Here is a 19,008-nt window from a genome sequence, read left to right as displayed (position 1 = left end):
CTAATTTGGCTCAGCTGCCCTGGCTGTGTCCCCTCCCAATTTCTTATGCCCCTCCAGCCCTCTCACTGGCAGAGCATGAGAAGCTGAATTTGGTGTAAACACTGCTTAACAACAACTAAGAATATCAGTGTGCTATCAGCGCTATTCTCATACTAAATCCAAAACACAGCACTGTAGCTGCTACTAGGAAGAAAATTAACTCTGTCCCACTTGAAACCAGGACAATGGACTGCTGCTTCTGTAGCCTTGGAGGACGTTTAGGACATAGCATATGAGTCAACCCACCTGGGTCATTTTTAAAAAGTAGAGCAGCATCAATCTCCCATCGTCCATAGTACAGTTGGTTCATGCTGCCAGGTAGGAAGTGCCTTTTTTGGTGCCTTTGGTCTGGATCTCTGTACACTTTATGACATTAAGATAGGGTATGTTCTTTCTGCTTGAAGCATCCACCCATCATTCCACAAACATTTGTACGACCTATGGATTTAATCCACCCATTGAAAACTCTCCATATGTCCTACTTCATTGTAACTGCAGCCTAGGAGATTTAAGGGAGACTTCAAGAAGATTATGCAATGAGTCTTCAATTTCTTAAGCATAAGAACTTGCCTGAAAGGAACCTTTTATAGAGAATGTTTTGAAGCACTTTGCAACAGAAAAAATATTTGAAATAGGAAAAAAGTGTTAAATGTGATTTATTATCAATTGTGCTATATAGCACAGATGGTTTCAGGCTGTAATTGCTACCATAATAATTGAATTATAAAATAAAGAGAAGATTCTGTACTTCATTAAAAAAGTGTACAAAATTAAGAAACCTGTAAATTTAGAAAAACAGATTGGATAATAGAACAGAAATGTTAACAAATATATATTTACTACTACTCTCTATACTTTTCCTAATAAGCAGAAGCAGTCATGGTAAAAAGCACTGACTTACCGAGAATTATGCTCTTTAGGTAGGGTGTTATTACATGGATGATACTGTCCTACATGCCATGAACAATCTATTCATTTAAGTCTTCTTGAAAGTGGGCACCTACAGCTCCTCATCAGCACTTTCCAGCTTAGGTAGGAAAGAGGAGGACCTTGTTTCTGGTTCTGTCAGTGAATATCAACATTAGAAAAAGAACTCTTAACTAGATCCCCGAGTACTGTATCTGGGCAATATTGTGGGAGTGTAGTTCAAAGCTGTGCCTGAGCCCTGGAGGGTAAGAAGTCATAGCTGTAATCCCCTTGTACTTTGGGAACTGGAGGGCTCCAAATCCGTATCACCACTGAGGCAGCAGGGTTTTCCCATCACAGCAAAACAAGTTGTGATTCCACCCCTTAGCCATGCCCCTTCCACTCTTCCTCACTCTGGGCTTCCCGGAGCACCTCTGAAGACAATGTCTCCTGTTGCCTGTGACAGGGCAGCTCACTAGTTGAAGGCTTTTAATGTTTTCACCCATGAGAATAAAGGAGATACAGCTGTATATCTAACAAAAATTCATGGAGGTATAAACCTTTGCAGCACTGGCAGTGAGTGTAAGAAGTAGTGGGCTCTGCTATGGAAAACATTCATGGTAAAGCCTAGAGCTGACCAGGAAGTACTTCATGATGGTCTGTCTAGAAGGAGGTGGCAAAACAGCAGACCCCTAAACAAGTGTAACACCTCAATCCAGTATTTCATTGCTGTACCAAAAGACATCTTAAAATAAACTGTATTGCTATGGAACTGAATTTTTTTAGGAGTGAAATACAATTTCTGTATTCATGTTTTCCTTGTAATATTTGTTTTAATCTGTTTCAAGCTTCCTTCCCTTTGCTCCCAGTTTGGCAGCTCCCAGATGACAGCATTTGCCTTTAAAATTCAGATAAAAATTCAAACCATGCAAGATACTGCTTGAAAGTATGTAATCTGGTATGTGAGAATATCTCTTCAAGCTTCACAGGTATTTTCTTCAGCAGGAAAAATAAAATCTACAAGGACTTGTCCTGCTGTAGAACATTTGACAGCCTGCATTGGTAGTGAAGAGGTAAAGACAGTAGAAGATGATCCAGAAGCTGGTTCTGAAAAGTGCTGAAAATTACACGTACTTTGAGCTGCTCTAATTTTTGTAAAACCCGTTTGAACTCTTCTTTTTGTCCAGCTAACTTCAGAGAATGTTTATTTTTACCATGTGAAAAATAGAATATTATATGAATGTGTAGGTGTTTCATAAAAAACTTAAGTAAAAAGCCAGCATGGGTTTAGCATATCATGTAGTGCAACTGAATAAAACATCTTTTTAAATACGTGTGAAATAAAATGTATTAGTAACATAGCTGGCATTTAGTTACTTCTTGATTACCTAAAGCATTGGAGGTATGACTTAGAGAAATAGCTGTTATTTTGTGAGAAAATTATTAATATTTTCAGTTAAAAGCAATGTATTTTGACACTTGACAATAGACTGCCATGATTTAAGGATTTTTGTGATGGTGAAAATCAGTGTTTTGCGCTGGTTTCTGTTCCAGCAGCTGGCACATTGACAATCCCCTTGAAACACTGAACGCAATGACTTGTACACAGTTTTCAAGGGAATACTTGACAAATACTGCATCCAAACTGGTGAAAACTTCCTCAGGAGTCCCCCAATATGTGGTGCAATTTGAGAAAAGACACTCTTGCCAGAAAACTACTGTAGTTTGGATCTTCAATGACTACAGCTATGAGCTTGTTCAAACTTCAACTAGCTGTTACTTTCACTTAATCCATTATCTGTATCTCCTTTTAGGATTGGTGGAGCTGTGCCAACAGTATTCTCCTACTTTTCGGAAGTGCTTGCACGGGAGAAACGAGGTGAACACCTGAGCTGGCTCTGTATGTTTTGGATGATTGGTGGCATCTACGCCTCTGCAATGGCTTGGGCAATAATTCCTCATTATGGTAAGAAAAACATCTGCTTGTGATTTGCAGCTCTTCTAGCATGAAGGTATACTCTTGAAGTATCGTTTGAAGAGTGGGCTTCATGTCTGTTCTCAAAATACTAACCCTGCTGTTAAAAAAAATTGATTCCTTTTTGTGGAAAGAATGAGAATAGGTTGCAAGATAAACAAAACCCAACATAGTAAAAAGTTCAAAAATTAGCCAATGCCAATGTTTAGTCAGTTTCCTTAAATTACTGAAAACCTGGACACATGAAAATGTAATTGGTGTTATTGTTGCATCTGGAGAAAATAGGTGACGTGGAGACTTGCCTCAGAGGAAATAAATTTTAAATTGCTGGTTGTCAAATTTGTGCTCGCTTTGTTTGTTTGGTAAAAGATAAAATGTCAATCATCCATTCCTGAGAAACAGTACTATCTTAATGTTTGCAGGGCTAGTTCTGAATATAAAGCTGTGCTGAATGTTTCATTCTGAGTAGATCTTTTTAGTGGTGTAGAAATAGAGAAATTGAACCGACTGCTTTTAAATGTTGTAGGTGTGAATGAGGGCAGATAAGACAGAAAGTTTGCAATGGCTGAAGTTACACACGCGTGCAATGTAAACCACTTTGTGAAGGAGCTCTTTACTGCTCTGCCATGGTTAAACTTATGCGAAGGTACAGATAAAATTCTTAGTCTCTTGGGCTTGCCTTTTAGAAGAGTTAAGTGCTCACAGGTCTCCAGAGTTGCTAAGGCTGTTCAGGGGTTCTTAAAAATCAGCCTCTGCAAGCACTTCTCCCTGGCACTCCTCAAGAGCAGTAAAGCCGCCTTGTGAGTTAGCTGGCATCCACAGCAGCTCTCTTCAGCCAAACAGTGAAATTTATTGCAGTCGGATTGTGAAACAGAGGACGACTTCATAAGGTTTACCCAAAGTGATTGGAACATTCAGCTAGCGTTAATGTCCAGAAATAAATTACAATCATGCAGACTAATCAAATATCTAGACTATTGCATTAAAATTAATTTTAGAGTCCACTACACACAACCTGAATCTATATCTTCAGTCCTGCCTTTTGGCTTTGATTTGCTGGAATCAAAGAGAGGAATTTTTGCTGACAAGGCACAGCAAGGATAATTTATTTTTTTTTCCAATTAGTAAATTGCTCTGGATGCCAAGTACTTTTTGCTTTCCTACAGATTTTTATTATCTTTATCTTTCAGTGGAAAATGCAAACATTATGACAGACTGATTTACATAGGTTGTCTAATTTCACTGTAGATTTTATAAATGACTCAATAACCTTTACTGAGGTGCTTTTAAAACATCACATGACAGTATACGTCAGTGAATAATAATGTACTTCCATATACCAAAGCAGTGGCACTAGAGGGAAAAATTTCTTCTTTCTTTAGTAGTGGAAGAATATCAGCAACTAAAAGCCATGCTGCACTGTTTCTTTTTGTGTGTGTGTCTTTTTGCAAAAATATTTATGAAATCTTAAGACAAAAGAATGTACAAACCAATTTTAAAAGACAGTATTCTTCAATGTTAGCCCTGTAAGTCACTGTCCTTGTGGTATATTAAGGAAAGTTGTAATAGCCAAAAAGAGGGCTAACAAGAAAGCTATGAACAACAGAAACAATCCTTTTGCATAGGATAAGAAGTGCGTTTACACATTGTTTTAGCAAAATTAAACAGAATATATTTATGGGTTTTGATGAGGTCTTAAAATTGTCTTCACTTTATATCAGAGATTTTTGTTATGTTGTGAAGTTTAAGACCTGTATCTTAGTTCCTAGTTACAAACATGGAATCACGCCAGCTCAAGCTCAGTAGCAAACTGCTTTGTTGCCATGCTGCTGTGCTGAGCTCTCCAGGCATTGCCAAAGGCTCCCAGGGCAAACCCTGCTCCAGCACTCGGGGGAGCGTGGGCACAGGTTGCTGTACGCTCCTGCAAACGCTCCAAGTCGGGCAAATACCAGCACAGATCTGTGCACCATTTGTGTCGCGTGTGTTCAGGAGGAGGCTCTTGTGATGGTGTTTCCTCTGTCACAATTTCTACATGGCTTCCATGGAATTACTTGGCCAGCGTTAAGCAAAGATACAGATTTTTCTCCAAATCACTTCTCCACTGACAAGGAAGCAAAACATATTTATAAACAAAGCAGACCCCACCCACTTCTAAGCCCCGTTTATGTAGTGCATAGGGATTTCTGGGCTCTCTGTTTCCCACATGATGAGTAGACTGAGTTGATTTTTCCTAGCTGAGCTTGGAAGTTACTCAACAACAGTGAATTGCATCTGTTGAAAAGCAATAAACTACCATTAAGCATAATGGAATTATTCTTAATAGAAAAATACCAGGCCAACAGAGTAGAATAGTTTCATAGATTTTTTTTTTCCCCTCCTTCTTTTACAAATGTATTCCTTTCATTTGTACTGCCTCTTACATAAGCCACTTCTAAAAGCCCTAGATTCACAGCTGGTATACATTATCTAGCCCAAGGCAGCAGTGAAACTATCTATGCAAGTTTACCAGTTGTACAATTAGCTCTGTCTTTCTGTGAGAAAATAAAGATTATGTTCTCTATATGTAACAGGTTTTGTTTCTGTTCAAGCAGCACAGGGAGGTTATGAAACCTGAGTAATGCTCTGAAACACAAAATAAAGGGAAGTTAACAGTTGCCTTGGTATCAGCATGCTATTAAGAGAGGAATCAGCATGATGTAGTGCTGCAGTGAACACATATGGAAAAGCTAGTGTCTGGAAGACAAGCATCTCTGTCTCAAGGCTTCTTGAATTCTACAGCTGTTGGCTTTTTAAAAATTGAAAATGGTTGTTGACTTGTTCAGGGTTTCTGAAAGAGGAGTTCAGGTCACGGAGAAACTATTAGAAGAAACATCTGCAGAGAAATGCTTCTAATTGCTGCCAGCTAACAAAGTCCCAGATTAGGGTGCTACAAAGAAATTCCTTTACGCAATTTATACTTAGATTAGGCTAGATAGGAAGGTTAGTTACCATTCTATAAATCATTTTGCAAATGCAACTTTAAATTTAACATCATGTTTCAAGGTAGATTAGTTCAAAGACTGTCAAATGCAACAAATGGGCATTACAATAATCTTTAAAAGGTTCGCTTTTCAAATAACAAAGAATCTTAAGAGTGAGAAACTACATTTCAGTTTAAAATCCAGATAGTGATATATTGGCATTTTGTTACATCAAGTTTATGTGTTAGTCTGAGGGTAGGAATCAAAAAGAACTATGAGAGTCATTCTAGCCATTTTACCTGCTTAATTTTAAAAAAAAGTTATTAAATTATCAGTTCCATAAAAAAAAAAAAAGTTTCCTGCCATAAACATGTATTATTTTAAAAATCAGTCTTGATTTTTATTGTACCATATCTCCAAAGTAAACATCAGAGGAACCTGGAGAAAATCTCACTGTATTTAACCTATGAGTTTTAATATTACATTTAGTTTTATTTTTTGCATACATGATGTATACAAGGGGTTTTTGGCTTCATAAACCACAGAAAAACCTTTAGAAATTCAAAACATTCCCTAGAGTATTTTGCTTAGTGAGAAACAAATATTGACCTCATTTGTGAATTTTACACCTCAACAAGAAGGGGAATATATGGCTGAAAAGAAATCAGATTGCAAGGTGGAGAACAGGATGATGCAGGTGTCCAGGCTGCTACAGCATAAGCTGCACTTGAAATACGAAGCTTTCCCCATGCTCTAACCCTCTATTTCTGGTATTTATCAGGAGAGAGAGGAGACAACCATGTCAAACAGCTTTAGTGAACAAATCTCCATGGTATGATCAGAGGCAGAGACAGTACTTCCATATATATCCACCAAATTGCAATTAAATTAGGCTAGATTGTTCACAAAAAGACTAGAAAATTAATAATACAGAATCAAGGGAATGGGAAACATACTACTTTCTAATACACTCAATACAAAAAACAGATTTAAATTTTTAGTCTAACACTTTATTCAGACCAGTGTAATCACATTGCATATCAGATCTTCATTTAACTATTAATTTTTTGTCAGTAGAGTCTTTTTTCCACTTAATCGAGGACCAGGTACTTATGTGTTCATAAGAGAGGTATTTAGCACCATTCAGGGAACACAAATTTGGAGGAGAAGTAAGTGGCGTAAGAAAACTAAGGAAAAAGCATTCAATTTTAGAATTAAAGGTTTCTTGACTAGCTGTAATATGTCTCAATAGGTATAAGTAGGAAAGAATTAACTTGTTCACTATTTAAGCAGATTCTTTCCATTGCATCTACAAATGACTAGCATTTTGTCCTGTGACTGAAAGAGGACAAGTTAAAAATTGTATTTTTACCCCATTTAGCAAAATTAAAATTTTACTAAACTAAACAAAGCCATTTTTTTCTGAATAGTCAATTGTTTTTTTTTAAAGAGAGTAACTTTTTTACAGTAACGTACAACTTAAAAATGCAGACATAGAAGTGTCCAATCAATGGACTCACACTTGCCTTGAAAAACATTGTATTTAAAGATTAATGGTAACTTCTACTTTTAAAATGTTTAATTATGTTTCCTATGGGAAAATTTGTATTCTTTTCCTGTTTTGTAAAATATATCTGCTATCACTTTTCTCTAAAGATCATCACCTATTACTTTTCTCCTGCCGATATCCTTAAATGAGTTTAAATGGCAGAAGCTGGGATTTAGTTTAATAGGAAAGAAGTTAAATTTTAAATACAGCTGTAATACAGGACTAACATAAACTGCCCAATGCAGTAACAGTACCTCCATCAGTGGAGATTTTTAAGGACATAGCAAACCAGAGCCTGTCCCCAGTAGTTTAGGACCATCCTAAATTCACCAAACATCTGACTGTGGAGACCTGCTGCCCATTCTTAATTCTACTTTCCCTGAGTAGGTAAATCTTTTCATAGGCACAGAAGTCCATAAATGGCTTCTGTTTCTAACCGAGTATAACCATGATTAGAGTGGACCGATCTCTTTTTCATTTGAGTAGGTGGCTTGCCAAGTGGCCTGAAAATAATTTCTGTTTGTAGCAGAAGATTGTTGAGGTGAAACAGATCCATTCACCTTAAGAAATTAACTTTACTGGCAATCAAAAAGATCTCTTTATACCTTTTTGGTAGGTGGGTTGAGAGTGGTTTCTGCTGGAATGTTTGCTTTGTTGATGTGTCGTCCAGTTGAGAGAAAAAAAAGGTAAATATATCTTCAAAATTGCAATAACATCTGCTTCTGTATGAAAACATCATGAACTATACTGTAGTAAAATAGGGAAGGAGGAGGTAAGGAGATGGAGAGCTACTGGGCTCACTGCAACTCGGAGCATGTACAGCACCAGGCAGTGTTAATGGAGGAGTTAATCTCTCAGCCTGTGACAGACTAAACTGAGAATGTGATAGACTAAAAATTTTCAGTGGCAATGAAGTCTGAAAAACTTTTAACTCCCTTTTTCTATCTTCTCCCCCACCACCACCTTGGTTGGGCTAAAGGGTTTTTCCGTGGCAAATGGCAGCATCAGTACTGGGGTAAAAAATCCATTGCCAATGCTTTGTATTACCAGCAGGGTTATAGGGCATGGTGAGTACTTGATTAGCAATAAAAGCAGAAGGATCTTAGGACCCATCCATCTTCCAGAACTTCTGATGAGCAGAACTGTATCCTTCTGAGTGGTAGAAACTGCAAATGTGGATGTACAGATATTTCAGTTTAGCCTGCTGGTCTCCTCCCATCACGAAGAGACAAGAATTTATTGCATTAACAAAGTGGAGTCAAAAGGATGCACTCTCCTGTGGTGATGATTATTCCAAGATGAATGCTACGAAACAGTTGTTTCCCACTACATAAATGTTACGTGGTATGTAAGTTTTAGACAATATAAGGAAAAAGTGGAGCCTTTTCTGTTTCTTAGCATTTATTTTTGCAGAAATTAAAAGGTTAACAAATGGCTTTGTTACTAAGATGAAGGACTAGAAGCCAAATTTTTTGCTAGCAACTTAGATAGGCTATATTTTTTTCAACAGTAATCCATGAATTTGAGTATCTCAAGGTCTAGGTCAGGATTGTACCTGGTCGACTATAGAAAATTCTTGACTACTTTGAAGAATTAGGGTCTTAACTAATTATTACTTGTCTGTAAAAAAAACCACCCTATTAATTACTTGGTTAAGATTGCACAGATTAGTATCTGTGAAGTGCGTTTAGACACAATTTTTCTGCTCAGATCTATAAGCTTCGAAGTGTCAATGTTGACAGTGATGCTGCAAGTAAGTGGCTGTTACTTCTACAAATATTGCTGCATTTCAAGTAATTCATGTAGCACTTCTAAATTCTGAAATGTATGTTAGAGGTGGGTCTGAGCATCACAAGAACAGCTTGATTTCACTCATAGCTATTTCATCAGCTGCTCCCAGCATTTCCTCAGCAGCAAGGTGCCATCAGCTTATAGATGCATTAAAAATCATGGTTTCGTCTTAAGGAAAGGATCACCAAGTTAATTCTTCCACCTTTCCTTTGCTGTAGTCCCCAGAGGGGAATTTGACTATCTCTGATGCAGCGCACCCATCCAATCAAAAGGCTGGGATGCGCTTACATGATTTATAATAAAGAGCCACACTTGACTGATTTCATATTGCTGCATCACTGTGGCGGTGACTGTGCCCAAAACAACCATGGAAAGAAATTATATTCAGTAGTTATACCTACAAAGATGATTTACTGCAGTTCCTTGTACATCACACCTGATTAATGCGAGTTGGAAATAAACAGTTACATGATGGCTGCTTGATTTTCTTGTTCGAAGTTGGAACGTGCTGAAATAGGATACCATCTATGATTCAGACATGCAAGAAGTGCATCAGTGATGTCTTTAATCTTGCAGAAGATAAATAAGAGAAGAGCTGCAAAGGGAAAAAGAATAAACCGCTTACTGATGATAAGACAAAATGTAATGAGCTGAAATTTCTGCCAAGGGGAGGTAGTGTAAATAATTGAAAAGGATTTCTAATGGTGTGTTAGTTAAACATCTGAATAAAACTGCTATGGAAATAGTGAAATCTCAGTCACTGTAAGGTTTTAAGAACATATTTTGAGATTATTGTAGGGGCCATTGTTGATCCTGATTTGGAGTAAACGGATGCACTGGTGTTGTGGTTTAACCCTGGCCGGCAGCTAAGCACCACGCAGCTCGCTCATTCCCCCTCACCCAGAGGGATGGGGAGAAGAATCAGAAAGGAATGTAAAACTCAAGGGTTGAGATAAGAACAATTTAATAGGTAAAGCAAAAGCCACGCATGCAGGCAAAGCAAAGCAAGTAATTCATTTACCACTTCCCATGGGCAGGCGGGTGCTCAGCCATCCCCAGGAAAGCCGGGCTCCATCATCCATAACAGTTACTTGGGAAGGCAAACACTATAATACCAAAATGCCCCTCTCTTCCTTCTTCTTCCCTCAGTTTATACACTCAGCATGAAGTCATATGGTATGGAATAGCTCCTGGGCTAGTTCAGGTCAGCTCTCCTGGCTGTGTCCCCTCCCAGTTCCCCGTGCCCCTCCAGCCCTCTGGCTGGCAGGGCCCAGGAAACAGGAAAGTCTTTGATTTAGTATAAACATCACCCAGCAACAACTAAAACCATCAGTGTGCTGTCAGCATTGTTCTCACACCAAATCCAAAACACAGCGCTGCACCAGCTACTAAGAAGAAAACTAGCTCTGTCTCAGCTGAAACGAGGACAACTGGATGCCCCCTCAAAGCTCCATCTACCTCTGTTCTCAAGGAACTATTAAATGGATGCTGTTGCCCCAGAGGGTGCTGGGGTAGACCAGAAAAGAGAAAATAAAACAAAGACAAAAGAAGAGAACTTCAGAAATTGGGGTGGGGTGGGGAGGAGAGGAATAGGAAGCATCAGTATTAGACATTCCCAGCACATGTAGGAAAATGCCTGTCTGCCAAACTGTTCTAGCTCATAGGTCCAAAAAGAAGAGAGGTTTCTTGCCTGAATAACCCTGCACTGGTAGAAAGAGAAATGAAAAAGTCGAATCTTCTCTGATCTTGAAAATTCTGGACTCTAAATTTGAAAAACATTATTTTTCTTATTTTTCTCAAACCTTTCCCTAATAGTCTGTCTCTTCATGGTGGTTCAGAAAAAATCCAAGCAGCTCTTTTGGAAAAAAAACTGAGCTCAAGGCTCCATTTTCTATCACACAATAGCTTCTGTTCTCTGCAGAGGTTCTCTGACTTCTATTAGTTGTCCAGAAAAAAGAGAGATACCAGACAAGATGGCTTGGGGAAGAGCTGCATTTGTCTTTTCTCAGTTGTAAAAAGCCCATGAATACCCCAAGAAATCTGCAGAATTTTAAACTTGGAGAAAACATTTGATCCAAAGTTTAAAACCAAGAGCATTTCTTCAATTTTGCCTTTTCCATACATTTGCCCTTCTGTCTTTAGAATCAATTAATCTGTGGATACCTTAACCAATGAAGGATACTGTTCGATGTTTGAAAGTTGGAGCTTTGTTAAGGTTGAATCTGCATTTGCTATAACACTGTGTCATGCTGAACAAATGGAATAGATCAGACTTAAAGGCATCAACTACATAATGCAACATCTGTTGATCTGTTTTACATTCCACTAAGTGGGAAAATGATGTCTAATGTGCTGTGCTTCACCCCATACTTAGTGCACTTTTATTAATCTGGTATTCTGCAGACTGAAGCTATATCTATGCTTTTTAAATCTGAGTTAATTAAGTGGGTGTGAGGCAGTTTTGATGTTAACTTATCAACTGCTACTCGTGAATTTTTCTTCATTTGAAATAATCTTATGAAATTAGATTATACTGAATGCGTATACTTTAAAAAAGTCTTCATCTTTAGGAACAACAAGATTGACAGAACACAGCAGAATTTAGAACAATTGCTTATGCAAATCCAGTAGGAAAGAAAACAAATCACTTTGTTCATCAGTTTGCTATTTTCTGTGCCCTAATGCAGGGTTTGATATGGTCATTTAAATGCTTATATTCAAAAGCATTAGAACCTTAAGTAGCTGTTAGCACTTCTACTTAATGAGCACTAAAGATACTCATTAGTGAGCTTCAAATATAACCTTCTTTTGGGCTAGTTAGGTTGACTGTGAAAGAGCAAATCTGTTTATTGAGAGGTTCAGTAAAAAACTAGCAAATTGCTTTGTGAGCAGGGAAGTTATGAGGCCCAGATTCCTAGGTGTTTCTGTCCATGTTCCTGTGATCCTGGGTAACTCTTTCCTCTCTGTATCTCTTACAAGGCACTGCGGCAGTTTCTCCTTGCTTTTTTCCACATCCCTTTCTGCTATAGTTTCTACAGTTGCCCTTTCTTGTCCCCAGCACTATGCATTAAGAAACAGTCGGCTTCGCACACCCTCACCCTGCTCTCTGCTGCATTATGGCCTGCTCCAGCCCAGCCGCTGCCAGGGAGGAGGCAGCGCATGATGGCATGCATCAGGCTGGTGACAGAGCTGATGGGTGGCTTGGCCTCAGCCCCCAGGCTGCCTGCAACACCCCAGAGGGACCACTGACTTCTCCTGCCTTTTCCTCCATCCTCCAATGGGGTCTCTCCCCTGTGCCAGAGTGGTGCATTTCACAGTACTTTGGGGAGTGTGATTATCTTTGAGACTATTTCTTTCTGTCAGATTTGATTGAAGTAGGTCAATGGCTTTAAATGACACTGGTGGAGGAACTGACAGGTGAACACATCGTTGCCATAAACATCACTGCCTAATGCCATAAACAGGATTTTCCACAGAAACCATAGTAACAGTCATTCTTATGGCAATAAAACAGTGGCAGCTCCTCAGCCTTAGTCTTAATGAAAAGTCAGTTTCACACAATGAATTGGCCTCGAGTATAAATTAAGAAAAATTACATCCAAGTTAACGAATATGACTTAGAAGTCTGGCCAGTGGCCGTCAGAAATGTCTGCAGTGTCAGGCATAACCCTTGCTTTTCACTTCCAGAAACAAATTGGATTCTGATCTGATGAGATTTCTTCTTTTTTCAAATTTTTAATGTTAAAAAGACAAAAAAGCTTTTGATTTTGTGATTGTAACAGATGAAAAATTCAGGTGATTTGTACAGGCGGGCGAAAGAAGAGGTCACTGTTCTTACTGTATGATTATTGAGATATATAAATATATTCATTTTCTTTGGAACACAGTATGACAGCACAAATTTGATCATACTTCCGTATTGTCTGTCTTACAAAACTAACTACTCTGAAGGACTTAGTGATTGTCCTTTCAGTAACAGTTTCTTTCCACTTCAATAATTCTGTCTATGAATTGGATGTACAACTGGAATATCATTTTTCAATTTGCAGTGCAGTCGCTTTTAAATCAGCATAATCAGTTGCAAAATGGCATTGGATTTCCTTTTCAGGAAGTTTGTTTATAGTTTCCCACAAAGGAAAATATTAAATGCTGCTTTTGAAAATCATGCCTACTCCAATGAAAGTAATTCCATCAGGGTATATTCAACTATCCATGAGTACCTGAATATCTGAATACAGCATCTGACTTACATTCTTTCTGCTAATATTTACAGGGGAGGGACATGTACAAATGACAGAAGGAAGCTTTCTACCTCCCCTACAGTGTCTGTGTTCTTAATGTTTCCAACACATCTGTATTTTTATGGTTTCCAAAGATGCCAGCAGAAAACAATATAAAATGAGCAAAGAGAAACAGCAAATTTTTGTAGTGAGGGCTCTGGGCTGAGGTTTCAGTCCCTGGTCTCCTCAGCTTTGATGCTGGAGAGGCGAGGAGATGCTGCTTTCTACCACTTGTTCCTCTCTTGCTGCTTGAGTCTGTACTATCTTGTTTCCTTGCTAGTACAGGGGTTATCTGGCTTAGGGCATTAGAGAGTTTTGGCCACCCTCCTAGTTGTTTCCTGAATGTGACATTGCCATATGATAAAAAAGTGAGGAATCACAGCTCAAGAGGTCAAGGTAAGGCTTTTAGATTGTTTTATTTCCCCACAGGAATCTGATATAATCATCAGATTCCTTATGATACCTGGATATTCTAGACTCTCTAAGGAAGTCACAAAGCTTTATAAAAGGAAAAATATAATATAATGCTGTGCTTTTTTCATCTATTGTTCACTTCAATAATTACTTTTCAAACACTGAGACTGCCTCTCCATAGGCAGAATCCACCTCCCTACCACCACCTTTTGGATAGCCATGATTATAACTGAGGACTGTTAGTACTTATTTATGAGTACAAATAATATTTGTGTTGGAAGTGTTTAACTGAAGATTGAATTCAAGGTTTCTGACACATGGTTCACAGTATGCTAAGTTCCATGTATTCAGCTGACCAGGTTTGTTTAATTAACTGCTGTTAGAGTAAAAGATAATTCTTAGAATGATAATTCTTAGAATGTACGTCTGGTCTAATTATTAGATCACATAAACTACCTGTTTAGTCTATCTGTTTCTCTCTCTTAGTGATAGGATATTGCTTCTTTTTGTGTAAAAAAAAAAAAAAAAAAGATTAATTAGCAAAAAAGGAAATGACACTTCAATCACAGTGCTGAAATGCTTATTTAAAAAAGATTTTTCTTGCAACGACTTTCAAACAAATACAAGTTAATAAAGTTAACTTTTGAAAGAGATTCTTTAAATTGCATGGATGTTCTGTTGTTGCACTGCAGCAGCACGTGAAAGGCAAAAAGCATACCACTGGTAAAAGGCATGTTCTCTCTGTAGTCGTCAGAAAATGTTCCAGCATTTCAGTGATTGTTTTGTTGGTAAGTTAGGCTAGATAAGAAGGCCCCATTTTCTCTCCAGAAACTGCAGTGTTTTATTGTGCCTTTTGCTGATTGTTTTTTTTGATTAATTGCTTCTTTTTTCTTCTTCACTGTGAGCCCGTAACTTAAATATCCTTAGTCCAGATGCACATAAATCACTGGAAGTCCTGGACCAGGACAGGAACCCTTACATTTTCAATTAACTTCCACATTTAACAGCTGCTGTTGGTAGTGTCTACAGCAGCTGTTCACACCAAATACAATGCAATTTGTGAGCTGAGAGCTATGGAGGCTGTGGAGGGCACCACACAAAAATACATAGGTATCAATTGTGTCTGTGTTTTACACTGATTTTGTTGCAGACAAGTGTTTTCTTTTAGACTTGGTTCATAATGACTACTGCACAGGGAATTTTGCAATTTTACACTGTCTACTTATAAAAGTGGATTTTGTCTGCTATTGTTTATTTACACTTACTGTACTCTTCAGCACTGTCCAAACAGGTGTTTCTAACTTCATACACAGACCATTTTTCAGTTCTTAATTAGGTGTAGTAAAATAAATTCATGGGGACCACTAAGTACATGTAGGAGACCAGAGGTAGAAATCTTAACAAGGAATCAAAAGTAAGGTCATACAAACAAAATTTGAAGTACATTTTAGTGACACTTGATTGCAGTCTCGGTGTTGACACTGACCATGATATTTTTAAGCTCTGACAGTAGCATCTTTTAAGATGTGCATTCCCCCATTCTCTTGGCATCAGTTGCATCTGCTTGATCTGTCATCTCTTGAAAGTACGACATGGCCTTTTCTTCTTAGACTGACGAGTCTGTAGGTTATGATGTCAGAGTTGTGGCCAGCTTGTTTTACTTCCTTGTTTTGCAGATTGTGAAGTGCCTTCACTGAACAGCTGCACAGAGCCAGACCCAAGTGAGGACTTTGCAGAACTGCACAAGTGCATAAATCTCTGGAGCCACTGGCTCAGTCAGACAAACAGTCAGATCAATTATGTGCCACAGTCCTTGTAATGAATTTTTTGATTAACCCTTGGTGTCCTGTTCTGTTTTGGTTGTTTTTTTTTTTTTTTATATGCGAATAATAAGAACATCATCTTTCCAGTCCTTCAGTCTCCATTCTGCTTTGGACTATAATGTAAACGTGTAATTATTTAATAGCTCTTGCTCATATTGGAAAATACATTTTCATTTTCATGCTCAGTCTTTATCTGGTTGTTAAGCTAAGAAAACTCTTAGACCATTCTTTTGATTCGATCTTCTTTTGCACTGGTTTGTATTTTATAAAGGATGAGGTAGAGAGGAAGAAAGCTATTTTGAGGATGCAGAAGTAGAATGTTTAAAAACACTGATTTAATATCTAAGCACATAATTACAGGTTTGCCCTGGAAAAATTTCAGAATCGATGCTTATTATCCGTATGTGTTTTCTGTAACGAGTGAGGACATACTCACTTCCCAAGGAGTGTCATATTTGCATTCAGAGTGAAGCCGCGTAGAAGTCATTTGGGCTTGATTCCTGGTAACAGGTGTCTGAAGTCTAGCTAAATGACTCGGGACAGAAACAAAACCCTTAATGGTGACCAAAGGCAAGACACTGCAATTCTGTGTTGAAGTGCTTTGAGATTTGGTAGGTTTCCAGTCCTATAGGATAGTTGCATTGTGTTTGTATTTAGAATTGCTAAGGTGCAAAATTGGATCCTGCATGGTGGTGGCCAGGTAGAGACGTTTACATCAGCATGACACCTTAGCAAAGTTTATTTCCACTATTTCTCCCTCGTTTGAGAATGGAAAATTCTGAGTGCCCAAAGTTAAACAAACAGAAGTAGAGAACTGCAGGGTTGTCTCCACTCCTTGGCAGCGACATTCCTTGTTCCTTTCCTGTTAAGTGGAATGCTTTGGTCTTAGCCCTTATTTTCATGCAGTATCATATCGATGGGTGCAACAAATAGTTTAAATCAGGGGACCAATGCAGGAAAGGCTCACAGACCTCTGTGTGATGATCCCACATCAACTGAACACCTCTCCAGGGCCAAGCAGGTATTGGAGAACAGCTCTGATTCTCTTAGGAGTGAGGTGCAGGTACATCAAGAAACCTTGTAGACAGTTTTGTACAAATTTGATGTTTATCCTTTCCCTTTCACATTATGGGGTGATGGCTCTGCATTTCATGTCAGCATCTTCCTCTATGGATCTGAATAGTACAGTAAAGTCTTCTCCCAAACTGCGTATATTTTGGCTCTCACTTTTCTCTTATTTTCATTACTTATCAGTGTTACTGAGGTCTTCCAGCACTGACTTAAGATTTAACCTGTGTATTACTGTTCCTGTTTTGTAGGTAGGGATGAAGCATATAACCAGAAGAGCACAATAAAACACTACAGATTGCCAGTAACTCGCCATGTAATTGGACGATGGGAGAGTGGTGGCTTGGAGACTGACTAAAGTGAATAAACAAACTTTTATACTTTTGTATATGTGTGTGTATATATACATATATGCATATATATGTGTGTGTATATATATGTATACAGTAAGACAAATAAGTAGCAGAGGGAACTTCAACTCCCATCAGCTGGTTTGCTGTCAGCAGACTCTTACAGCTGCCGTTCAAACCAGAATGTTTCCTGCAAATGCACTTACCCAACACATTTTTCTTTTTTTCCTATTTCTTTTTCCTTCTTTTTTTTCTTTTTTCTCTTTTCTTTTTTCTTTTGAACATGCTTTTTTTATAGACAGGTAACCATTAAATTTCTTTTTGTTTCAGAGCTGTTTTACATCAGTAAAAAGGTAATTTGTCCAGCTCTGTGAAGTGTGCTAGAATCTTCTCATTATCATACCTTTCTCTGTCATATATTAAGTGCAGAAGAGGCAAAACCAGTTCTGAAAATCCCATAAGCTGCCTCTTGTGAAAGCTCTTTTCTGCCATTGTTATAACTATAGCGTCTTTGGAATAGTCCACTGGAGGGGAGAATATGGGGCAAATACGCAGAAAATTTGTGAGGCTCTATTTAGTTTGCAAGTCCTTCTCTCTGGTTCTGTATAGCTTCGCTTCTGTCCTGTAGGACTTCATAAAATGTGAACTGCTAATGAGTGATTTTGCCTTATTCATATCTCTCTTTTATTTAGTTGGCCCAGTATCCTTCCCAGTGAAGAAAATTTAAGTGGAATTGACTTTCTGTTCAAGTCAAGATACAGACATGATTAGGCTCAAAAACTGACAACAGCTTACTTCAAGTCCCTACATGTGTTCATGCTTATCTAGCCAGGGAGGGGAGCGAGATTCTGATTTTCTTATCACAAATAGAGCACTAATTAAACATTCTTTGCCACCTCTAGCATCTGCCAAGATTAGATAGATGACATGACCAGGCTGTTAGATACCTGCAGTTCTCTTATTAGGAGCTGCTGCTTTGATTCTCTGAAATGATTACATCTGTTCATCTCTTCTGCCATTTTAAAGATTAACTTCTTGACTGTATTGGCTACTGTGAGTCACAGGATCTTGACACAGCCATACTTCAGGGCCAAATGAAAGTCAGATTTCAGATGGACCATTGCAATCCATGCATGCGATGACTTAAAATCTTCCCTTGTCTTTTTTTTCCCCAGCATTACTAGGTATTCTGATTTGAAATTATGTTTTATGCTTTCTCTGTCAGGCCTGTCTCAGATATATTAGCATTTCCATAGCAAGAAGCAAACCTAACAGGTCTATATCCTGTGCGGAGTATATGTAAGGTTAAGTGAAAGGCCAATGGATCATAACTAAACCTCCAGTTTTGGGCATGTATCATACCAAATCATTGTCTAAAATATGGGTATATGCAAACTTCCTCCTTAATGAAAAGCAAACCTGGATGGTACTACAACAGGTATTAGAAACATTTTAAAAGTGTATTATTGATGTCACTGTCCAAAGGTACTACTGATAGAAACCTCACCTGGACTATAGTGCCATGCACCGGATAGAGGAGTTGTGTCTGGTAGTATTAGAAAGCAAATTATTTTCTATACTAGGTCAGCCCTGCTCGCACCTGTCCTGGGACTTGTCTGAATGGCAGATAATGTTACTGGAGTGATCGGAGACCTGATAATATCAAGTATTCAGATGAAGATCAATGCCAGCACAGGGAAGTGATGACTGTCAATGGTTGACAACCCCCTCCTCTGTGGGAGAGGAGATGTGTCTTTAGAAAATTCCTTGTTCCTTTTTTTTCGCGGTTTTAAGTGTCAGCAGACGAAGTCTGAGTTGACTGTATTTGTAAAATATATCTGTTTAACACTATT

The 19,008-nt window shown here is 38.2% G+C and overlaps 1 protein-coding gene across 1 annotated transcript in view; it reads left to right on the top strand.

The window, feature by feature from the left end:
- The window catches only part of SV2C (synaptic vesicle glycoprotein 2C), a 240,529-nt gene that overhangs the window by 172,624 nt on the left and 48,897 nt on the right, over window positions 1-19,008 (top strand). Inside the window, exon 5 of the mRNA XM_080373289.1 lies at window positions 2,760-2,911. Coding sequence (XP_080229415.1) covers window positions 2,760-2,911 — 152 coding nt within the window. The remainder of the gene's footprint in view (window positions 1-2,759; window positions 2,912-19,008) is intronic.

The sequence above is a fragment of the Falco punctatus genome (assembly GCF_963210335.1).
Source record: "Falco punctatus genome assembly, chromosome: Z".
Lineage (NCBI taxonomy): Eukaryota > Metazoa > Chordata > Aves > Falconiformes > Falconidae > Falco > Falco punctatus.
Note: the sequence above shows the minus strand (reverse complement) of the source record. Positions and strands in the feature narration are given on the sequence as shown.